Source organism: Chaetura pelagica, unplaced genomic scaffold (genome assembly GCF_000747805.2).
Source record: "Chaetura pelagica isolate M959 unplaced genomic scaffold, ChaPel_1.0 scaffold1, whole genome shotgun sequence".
In the NCBI taxonomy this organism is placed as follows: domain Eukaryota; kingdom Metazoa; phylum Chordata; class Aves; order Apodiformes; family Apodidae; genus Chaetura; species Chaetura pelagica.
Genome location: NW_009951948.1, coordinates 1 through 11,054, shown reverse-complemented (window position 1 = coordinate 11,054; position 11,054 = coordinate 1). Strand labels below are relative to the sequence as shown.

The window sequence follows — 11,054 nt, the reverse complement described above, 5'->3', positions numbered from 1 at the left end:
GGAATCTGCTACACACCTACAAACATTGTCTTGCTCTGCAGTGCCCCATCTCTGACAGTGTATCTCTTATTCAAAGAAGCCAGCCCAGTGTGCCAGTAAAACAAATAGAGCTGATACAGAAGAGAGGATTGTTTGCCTGCCCAGCTCTAAGGAGTGCTCTGTTTCACTGAGCACCAGTCCTTGCTGCCTGTTGCAAGCAGAAGTATCAATGCAGACTCCAAAGGGGGATTTAATTGCATTCAGGAGATAATGCATATAGAGCCACTACAATCCCTCACATGATTTTTATTTTCTTCTCTAGTGTACTCCCTAACCCTTTTTTTTCCTTCTTCTTGTTTTGTCTTGCTTGTAGGTCTGTGATTCAGATACAATGCTTGATCCAGCCTCATCCGTGGAGATGGTAAAGGTTTTAGAAGAAGATCCAATGGTTGGAGGAGTTGGAGGTGATGTGCAGGTGAGTACAATGGATTTTGGATTAACAGAGAGGTTTCAGCAACTGTTTGCACTGCAACAGATTTCCCTGCCTGGAGTAGCTTTGAATATACTGTGATGTCATTATAGAAGTTCTTAGGTTACCTTAACTGTTCTCTTAGTCATATGGGTTAATTTCAGGTGGTCCTGCAAAGAGCAGTGAGTTGGACTTGATGATTCTGATGGGTCCATTCCAATTTGAGATATCCTGTGATTCTGTGATCATTCCTAGATGTGAGCAGCATACGATTTTAACCCCCATAGAAAGAAAAAAATAATAATCTCCCCCATATACAAGGGAAATGGGGCTCAGGCTTTGTCAGGACTGTTGTAGCATCTTTGAGTCTCTGGATACCAAAGAAAAGCTACAAGGGAGCAGGAAATTTGGAACAGGTAAATCCAGCAAATCCAAAGCCAAATCCAGCACCCCAAGCACTTCAAGGATGTTACTACTTGCATCCAAGATACTTGGGAATAAAAGCCTTTTTGAACTGCAGCACACTGTGCTCTCTGTGCGTTGTTGGGTTTCTCTGTCAGGCAGGACAATGCAAAGCCCCCAAGTCAGCCCAGCTCCACTTTTGTCAGGATTTCCAGCATTGCCAAGTTTGGCTGACAAATACAGCAAAAGGCTATTCATTTCTTTTGATACAATTGCTTCTGCTGCGATTTATAAAGAAAAATGTATATGAATATTTCAATTGGCTTTGGAATTGGTCCTCCATATTCAACTGGGCTTTTATGTGAGACAGAGGAGAAAGGGCCATCTGTAAGGGCAGGATTCACCAACACCCTCGTGGTCAGAAGTATTTCGAGCATGTGGCTCTTAACTCCAGAAATCAAGATTCCCACAGAAGCCTGAATATCTTTATGGCTCTGTGCTGATCATGAACCAGGCATCACACTCACCCCAAAGATGTGAGATGCCAAGCACATGTGAGTGCAACTGGAAGGAGACACTATGGGCTCAGCTATGACAGTGAAGGCTCATTAGTACCTGCAGAGAGAGAAAGGCATGTGTCCTCTGGGACAAAAGGTGGCAGAATGAACGCTCTGGACTTTTATTTTTGTTCTTAATTAACTTTCCAGCAAACACCAAATCCATTTGGGGCAGGCTCGAGCCAATCCCTGAACCCTGCTGCTTCTAAAATGTTCTAAAATTAAGTAGAAACAGAAAAGTTGGGGTGTTTGCCTTCAAACCTGACAGAAACTAGGGCCATTAGAGAAAATCACCATTTTGTTTCTAGTTGCAGAATACTGCTTTCTAGTTGTAGAAGGCCACAAGTTCCCCTAAAAGTCTCCACACTGAGAGGATACTGGTGCAGAGTTGGCACAGCCATCCTGCTACACACTGGCACATTCTTGAGCTCAAGGCTTGTGCTGAGAACATGAATGTGAAGACATGGACTTGGGTGTCAGTGTCCTAGGCTGTACAGGTAACAAAGGACTCGTCATTAATTGGACCAAGAGCAAGGTTCCTCCTATATTTTGGATAACAATGCTTTTAGCCTCTGCAAATTCCTTATTGATCCAATGTGGGTACTTTCTTTCTCAGGAGCTCGTCTAAAATGAAAACTTTTTGTATTTTGCAGATTTTGAACAAATACGATTCCTGGATATCCTTCCTGAGCAGTGTGAGATATTGGATGGCATTTAACATAGAGAGAGCCTGCCAGTCCTATTTTGGCTGTGTCCAGTGCATCAGCGGACCTCTGGGAATGTACAGAAACTCTTTACTCCATGAATTCGTGGAAGATTGGTACAACCAAGAATTTATGGGCTCCCAGTGCAGCTTTGGAGATGACAGGCATCTAACTAATAGAGTGCTAAGTCTGGGCTATGCAACAAAATACACAGCTAGATCCAAGTGCCTTACTGAAACACCGATAGAGTATCTCAGGTGGCTGAATCAGCAGACCCGCTGGAGTAAATCCTACTTTAGAGAGTGGCTTTACAACGCGATGTGGTTCCACAAGCACCATTTGTGGATGACCTATGAAGCTGTAATCACTGGATTCTTTCCTTTCTTCCTTATTGCCACAGTCATTCAGCTCTTCTACAGGGGAAAAATCTGGAACATCCTCCTCTTCTTGTTGACAGTTCAGTTAGTGGGCCTGATAAAGTCTTCCTTTGCCAGCTTCCTTAGGGGCAACATTGTCATGGTTTTCATGTCACTCTACTCAGTGTTGTACATGTCAAGTTTACTGCCAGCAAAGATGTTTGCAATTGCCACGATAAACAAAGCAGGGTGGGGCACGTCAGGAAGAAAAACCATTGTAGTTAATTTTATAGGACTCATTCCAGTCTCCATTTGGTTTACAATCCTCCTCGGTGGTGTAATTTTCACTATCTACAAGGAATCAAAAAAGCCATTTTCTGAGTCAAAACAGACAGTTCTCATCATCGGCACAATACTCTATGCATGTTACTGGGTGATGCTTTTGACTTTGTACTTGGTTCTTATCACCAAATGTGGCAGGCGGAAGAAAGAGCAACACTATGACATGGTGCTAGACGTATGATGTTCCCGCGGGAAGTTACCCAGAGTTGTAAAGCAACCCAACGAGCTCGTAGTATCTGCAGCATCAGACGGATGTTGCCAAGGGAAATGGATCATTGCTGCTGGGAATAGGACATTTATATTCCTCTGGGTTCATTTTCATCCTGCCAAAGTAAGAAAACAAAACAAAATGAAACAAAACAAAAACTTAGTTGTTGTTGTTTTTAATTTTATTTCCAAGGGGGGGGGGAATGCAAACCACACAGTTTCAACCTGTTCGCAAGAAAATGGGAGAACTTCTATGTTTATGCACTTTTTTATTGTGCATATGCCTGACAGTGTTACATTCTATATACCTCACTGGTCATGCTTATGTGTGTGGACAGGAAGGAAAGGAGTTTGGTGACTCGAGAAAATGGAACTTACAACCCCTTGCAACTTAATTTATGAACTTCTCTTTTTTATAGTTCTGTTTATAGGAAGGGTCTTTTGTGTTAGGCTGCCAAATGTAATGCCAAAGGTAAATTTTAAGAGCCCATTTGCTGAGCTGTATTTTTATATTATTGTATTATTTGTGTGTGTGTATTTTTAAGCCAACTTTTTTTTTTAAATCACATATTTTATATTTTACTATCTGCCAAAAAAAAAGAAAAAAAAAAAGCTGCCTCCCCAACATTTTGTTCTTTAGCCTTTAAAAATACATTTAGGAGAAAAAAAATCATGCTTCCTCACCCAAAATTTGTGCTGAATTGATATTGTTCACAACAGAAAGAATACAACGTCTCTCTGCATTGATATTGTTCACAACAGAAAGAATACAAAATCTCTCTGCATTTTTGCAACTGATGAATGGTTATTTCTGTGAAAAAGCATTTAAATGTTCTCTTTCAAGGCATTTATCTGGAAAGGCCCAACATTGTCAGTTTTTTAATAAAAGCATATTTGTGCATGAAAAAGGCCAAAGGGGTAGATATGTGCAATTTGGGTTTTGTTTTGGATAACATTGTACAAGGGAAATTTGCTTCTCTGCTGAGAGTGCAATATCCCTGGCATGCACAATAGCCATAAGGCAAGGCAGGCCTTGATGCCTTTGGAAAAGACATGGCTATAGGAAAGCTCCCACTGATTTTTCATGGGACCTGAGAAGTCAAGAATTTCCAATCTGGAGAAATACTGAACACCCAAAACTACTATTGACTTCACTGATGGTCGTACTTGTTCATAATCTGCTAGTACCAAGCAAGTAGTTCAGATTTTTGAGTTTAAAAAAAGTACATGGAAAGAAAAGTTATCAACATTTTCAAAATGTGGGTGTCTTACTAGAAAATTTCTGCAGTGCCCTTCACAGAGTTTACAGGACATAGAAGATCAGCTCTGACATCCAGTGTCAGAGAGACCCCAGTACTGAGCCAAATAATTTGTGTTTGACTAAAGCATATCTACCAGAAAAGAAGCCATTTTTTTAGTCAGAAAACATCAAGTATTAGCAAATCCATCATTTCCTTGGTGCCTAATAATGATTCTTGGACATTTATTTTGGACCATGACTTTGAGAAATAATATTCAGGACTAAATTCACCAGCCAAAGGAATGTGGCATTGAGCCCTAATATGTTTTATAAAGAGCAACAGAGAGCCAGCTGCATACAGATACATGCCCTTTTTAGATTCTGGTATTAAAAGCACTGTGGTAAAGCAGAAATCAGCATATGATGCTTAAAGAACTTAGAAGCATTTTCAGCTTCTCTTTTTTATGCAGACACGAATAGATTCTGCTGTAGAATGAACTGCACACTCACTACCTTATTTGTCTGGTTATCTTGAGGTACATGATTGCTTGAAAGTCATACTAATATTATGTTAATGATTGGAGAGTTGATTCATGTTGATTACAAAATAGAACAGTATTAAAAAAAAACAGCAAAAGAAACAGTAAAAAGAAAAAATAATACTTGACTGCCTTTTAACTATTTATGATGTAAGTTAAAGCTTGGGTTAACATTCAAATGTCAAATAAATCCTCTCATTCTATAAAAAGATTGAATTGCCTGTATTTATTCTAGCAATTATTCAATGTACTTCCAATATAGGTTGTATAGTATAATTGTTACGTTCATAAATAAAATATTTTTGATAAGATTATGACTAATTCATGGTATTTCTGATCAGCACTTCTGCTTTGAAGCCATAAATCTGTATGGTTTGAAGAATGTTGTTACAATGTCACCAGCCTGATTTCCAAGTAGGAATTTCCCATTGTGTAGTGGAGCACCCGGAGATGGCAGGGACTGATCCCTGCCCTGAGAGGCAGCACAGGAATAGGGAACCACAGGTCCCCTGGGCACTGGCACCTGGTGCCCTGGTGACACAGTGTACGGGTCTTGCTCAGAGTCTCTGCCTGCCTCTGCCAGCAGCTGCTACATGAATTCAGTCAAAACAACTTCTTCCCTTTTTCCTGAGCTTCCTGATTTGTAAAACAGGAATAGCAATCCAACCTCCTTTGGGGAAGTGCTTTGAAGTTTATGGCCAAAGTACTTTACATGGGAGCTGATACTTTCCAGCCCTCCTGTCCACTGGAAATTACTACCCTCCATAGCTAGGGAGGCACAGAACATGTACTGCTCTTCATCACTGCTGTTTCTCAAACCCAGCTTGCCCTGGTGCAGCTGAAGTGCACATATGTATTTTCTGTCGCTGAGGGCTGTAGGCAGCAGCCACTGGCAGAGGGATAGAGTGAACAGGGGGAAAAGTGACATCACACATCTCTTAGACCATGACAGGCTCATCATGGTCAACTGGTTAGGAGACAGCTTCTCAGCGCTCAGCACTTGTTACCCTACATCTGGATGCTGTACTCACTTTTGAGTTCCCCAGTACAAGAAAGTCATTGATAAACTGGGCCAAGTTCAGCAGAGGGCAAGTGTGATGGGGGGAGCGGAGGGGCTGAGGGAAGGGGTGGTTTCTAGGGGAGATCACCTAAGATCACCCCCAATTCCTATGGTGAGGTCATCAAAAAAATCCCCTTCCCTGTAAGTGTTCAAGGCCAGGTTGGATTGGGCTTGGAGCAAGCTGGTCTAGTGGGAGGTGTCCCTGCCCATGCAGGAGGGTTGGAACTAGATGATCTTTAAGGTCCCTTCCAACCCAAACTATTCTACGATTCTCTGACGGAACCAGGCTCTTCACACTGCTGCCTGGTAGGAAGATAAAAGACTCTGGGTTTAAGTTGAAAGGGGAGAGGTTCAGACTGGGTATAAATAGCAAATCCTTCCCTATGAGGACAGTCAAGCATTGAAACAGGTTGCCCGGAAAGACAGTGAAGCCTTCATCCTGGGAGGGTTTCATTATTGTCTCAGATGAAGTCCTGTGGTGCCTGGACTGACACCAGAGCTGCCCCTGTTGTGAGCAGGAGGCAGAGCTGGAGCCCTCTGAGGCCGCTTCCAACAGGAATTCTCCTGTCGTCCTTCCTGAAGCAGGTGCTGACAATCTGCTTCCTAATGACAGCTCCCACCCCCAGAGAAGCTCATTCTGGTCTCTGTTCCTCACACATCTGTCCTGACCCCAGGCACAAATAGCTCATCAGCAGCTGGTATTAAGTACCCAGGCAAATCAGATCCCTTCCTGTGACTCCGTCTCCACATTTACAACTGTGTAAAAAAAAAAAAAAAAAAAGGTTTCAGCAGATAACAAGACTATAAAGCAGTTTTTAATGAAAATGTTCTTAAACAAATTACATTCTTTGATAATTTTTCTTCTTCTCATTTTTATCTCAGAATTGTTTATTTGCATTTCCAACACCTTTTGATTCTTGGAAAAAAAATAAAAAGTGTTTTTCATTAATAGCAACCGCAATCTTGAGATCTCTTGTCAGATGAATAAAACATGTTAAAAGAAAAATTCATGCTTTCTTTTGAACGTCTTTAAAAGCAGAGATATTTTTTAGCCATCTCTGATAGATGCTGCTGAACACTATGAGAAACTCCTACAAACTACAAATTCTACAAAACTCTTAAAAGGTTGTGTTGTTTTTTTTAAATGCAATGAATTGGCAATATCTCAGGTTATAATCCATTTCCAGAGTGAAGTGTCTTGGGTTTAAGAGCATCTGTTTGCAGAGATCAGGTGTGAAGCACAACCTGCAAGAATCAGAGGTAGAGCAGGTAGGAAGGAGCCCTCCTGTTCTGTCTAACAAATCCTTGCTTTGGCCATGAATCAGGTTTCTTTCAATGGGAAATGCATGAATATTTAGCAGAACTTTTCTAGGAGATAGAAAAAATCCTGTCAGACACATACTGCCAAACATGTCCCAATGCACAAGCTGTTGTGAATCCATCTGCTAAAAAAAAAAATTGTTTTAATTTTATTCTTACCAAGTGATAAGATAATAAAGAGGAGAAAAAAGGTACTGAAAGCTGTTGGTGAGATTTAGTGTTACTGAGTTTTTTGCCACTTTTCTCCAGAGTTAACACAATTATCTTAAAATATACTGACTTTTTTTTTGCAACTTTCACTTGGCCTAAGTTCGATGTTTCAGTTTCATATCTGAAGGATGCATAGATCAATGAATGCCCCACATTGTTGCTGTTTCTGTTGGACCAGATGACCTTTAAAGGCCCTTCCAACCTGAACCATTCTATGATTCTTTCAGCTCAGGTATTGTATATGATAAAATATTCTGTCTCTCCCAAAGAAAGTCAGCTTGAATCTTCTTCTAAAATAAACCCAAAACTTCTGTAAGTTGTCATGACTGCATAGAGGAAAATGGCCTTATAGTTACATTTACAGTAAGTCAATGAGAGAATAAGGCCTGAACTTTGGTACATCATTGGTACATCAAGCATGGTCCTTGGCATGTTTTTGCCATAGACCAGATAATGCTGCCCCAGGCAATGTTGGACACAGGTAAGAGAGATGCATGGAGCAGGAACCAGCCTGGTTCAGCAGATCATAGAGCTTAGGTATGATCTCTGTTCTCAGCTGGTCTCAAGATTGGAGAACAGTCCCTGTTTTGTTGGTGGTGGTGGGGTGTTTTTTCATTGTTTTATTTTGTGGGGTTTTTTACTAGATTAAATATATGCTATCAATACTCCACCCCGCAGGACAATGCAGGTCAACTCACCCCTTACTGGACATCGTGCGCATGGGATCTCACTCTCAAGAGATCAATAGATGTCATTAGTCTTGCAGCTCTTGAAAACACCGTTTTTTGTTTTTTTTTTTTTTTCTTTTTCATTTCAGTTTCCTCTACATGTTTTCTAATTCCTTTGGTCATAATGTTCAGGGAGCAAGACCCAGCACTGCCCAGGAATCAAAAAGTACTGAGTCTAGGTAATGGGTTAATTGCATTAACACTTACATTGCTTCTTTTACAGCATCACTGCAGGGCTGCCTTTCTCCTGGCAGCAACATAGTTAGATTTGCTCCAGGTTTGACACCTGACTATGACAGAACTTTTTGGCTGCTTCTCACCAGGTTCAGTGAGAACAGAAAGCATGAAAAGCTTGCCCTTGATCAGTGCTGCTTTATACTACCCAAGAGAGTGATGTCTGGTTTTTAACATTATCAGCCACATTATTAGAGATTAGAGAACCTACACAAAAAACATACACAAGAGTGGCAGCTAGAAAATGGATCACAGGAAATTAGATTTTGTAAGTTCCTCTGCCCGTATAATTATTTATGTTACAGTTTCCAGGAGGGAAATAATCACTTTTAACTATGCCTTAACCCTACAGCACTTTGGGGCCACATAAAACACTGTAGTCATGAAGAACTGAGCTGAATGTAGCTAAAAACATATTAAATAGGCAGATTGTTCTAAATTAATTACAAGATTGTGGCCTGTATCTGCTCCCCAAAAGTGGTCTTAAGTTTTCCATACAGATACTTTTTAATGAATGTCTCTTGTAGGCTGAACGCACCCAGTGAGTTGATGCTGCAGATCACTGGTGATTTCTGTCTGCCTTCATTCTTCATTGCCTTCCACAAAAACTGCAGAGTACCTTGCCAACCTGAGTTGGTGCTGGCCTGGTTCCTGCTAGCATCTATGGTACCTGGCACGCAGGTACCATTATAGCACTTTGAGATGTATTAGAAGTATTAAAGGAGAAAGTCTATGAAGAGCATAGGAGAGATGTCCTCCAAGGAAAAGAAACCATTTGACAGCAGAGATAAAAAAGCAGTATTTCAAAGTACACAGTACTTATACCAAAGCATGAGTATGCTTACACCAAAGAACAATGGACTTCCTTCCCTACAAGTGCCTGTTTCTCTTTGCTGACTATGGAAGGAGACTCAAGGGTCAGCTCAGATCCTCAGCTCATCTTGTAATTCAGTTTGAAGGGACTTCAGGAGATCATCTAGTCCCACCTCCTGCTCAAAGCTGGGACAGCTGTGAAGTAAAAACAACCTGAGAGAAGACACAACCACAACGTAAGCACAGTCTTTCCTAAATCTGACTTTTGTAGATGCTCACATTGGGCCAGACAAGTCCTACCCCTGCCTCCAAGCATGGAACACCAGCTTGGTCCTGAGGCTGAGAGCCTGGCATGCCGTGCCACTCACTTCATGGCTGTGGTGCACCAACACCCTGGTGTTGGAGCAAGAGTCCTCACAAGACTCCTAGCTGCTGCCATATCATTTCTCCTAGCCACCAATTCTACATCCTTGACATAATGCTTCTTCCTTCAGTTTCCCACCACACATGGGTTAATATACATATGTCTTTATCTATATCTGTATCTATATCTATCGCCATCTATATTCCTTCCTGGGTCCTAGGACTGTGATAGTCCATTTCTCATAACAAGACAAAATCCTGGCAGATAAGGCCATTTCACGTGTGTTTAACCTGCATAAGACACCAGACAGAGATTCTTTTTCCTTATTATTTTTATGAACAGCTCTATGTATACTTCATCTTGTCATTTTCAATACGACCACCAAGGAGGCTTGCTGGCAGCTTTTCCTGGAGATAGGGGGAGGAGAGGAAGTGGATGGTTAAAGCTCTGACCTGACAGCTGGCTGAGCATGTCATGTAAGGTGATTAAATGTTTGGGTGCAAAATTTGTGGTGCCTGATTCCGGCCAAGATAAAGTTCAAATAAAGCCACCTAAAAGGGGTATCCATGTAGCTCTTACCATGGATATGTCCCAGAATTTTAATATAAACCAGTTATGAGATTGGAATCATGGTTGTTTTTTAAAAATTATCCATTTGACTCACTGTAGGGTTCTCTTTAGACACATTTATCCATTAAAATCTTTCCCAAAGATAAAAGCTAAACAGATACCAGCCAGGTTTACATTAATGTAAAAGTGTGTGCACTGTGAAAGTCCTGTCTACACAGGAATGTTATCTCATGTAACCAAAATCTTTGTGATTTTACTTATTGTAGTGTAAGTGTTATTTTATTTGGTTTGTTTTGATTTATGTTTCTTAGGAAATTATACCTATAATTGTAAAATTGGACCTCATGATTACTAGCTTGAACAAAGAAGAAAGCTGCAGTTAAATTGTGATAATATATTGGTTTATTCAAACTGGCAGAGAAACATGACACTTTTATGTCGATTTGTGCCAGATACATTTTAGTTCAGTCTTGCATGATTTACCTTAAGATAAGCCACCATGTGAATTTACAGCACTTCAGACAGCCCATAAGGACTGCCCTGGGCAAACCCTTGCTCTCCAGTAAGTGTGAGGTAGCTTAGCCTGCAGCATCAGAGTCATTACTTACATTGCATTTGCCACAGGGTAAGAGAGGAGACATGGACAGATAATGTATGATGACTAAAGCAGTGTAAACTCATGCCCTAGGCTACTCAAAGAAGCTTTTAAATATATCTGTACCTTAAACTGATCAGGGCTGCCTTCTGGGTAAACCAGGAGCACGTGCACAAAAAAAGACACCCAGGAGAGCTGAAGTGAATTACTAAGATTTCAAGCTGGGTATTTAAACTGAGGGAAGCCTCCACTTATATTTTCAAAATCAAAACAGCTCTGCTTTGATTCAGTAACCCCCGACATTTTTTTAGGTACCTCTTTAATACAGTTTACCTCTGGTGCACTGAAAGTCTGACCAAGGTGTG

General features: G+C 40.9%; 1 protein-coding gene across 1 annotated transcript in view; it reads left to right on the top strand.

The window, feature by feature from the left end:
• Positions 1-3,606, top strand: part of HAS2 (hyaluronan synthase 2) — a 17,989-nt gene extending 14,383 nt beyond the window's left edge. Inside the window, exons 3-4 of the mRNA XM_009997452.1 lie at positions 353-454; positions 2,061-3,606. Of these exons, the coding sequence (XP_009995754.1) occupies positions 353-454; positions 2,061-2,990 (1,032 nt within the window). The 3' untranslated portion in view covers positions 2,991-3,606. The remainder of the gene's footprint in view (positions 1-352; positions 455-2,060) is intronic.
• Positions 3,607-11,054: the final 7,448 nt, after the last annotated feature.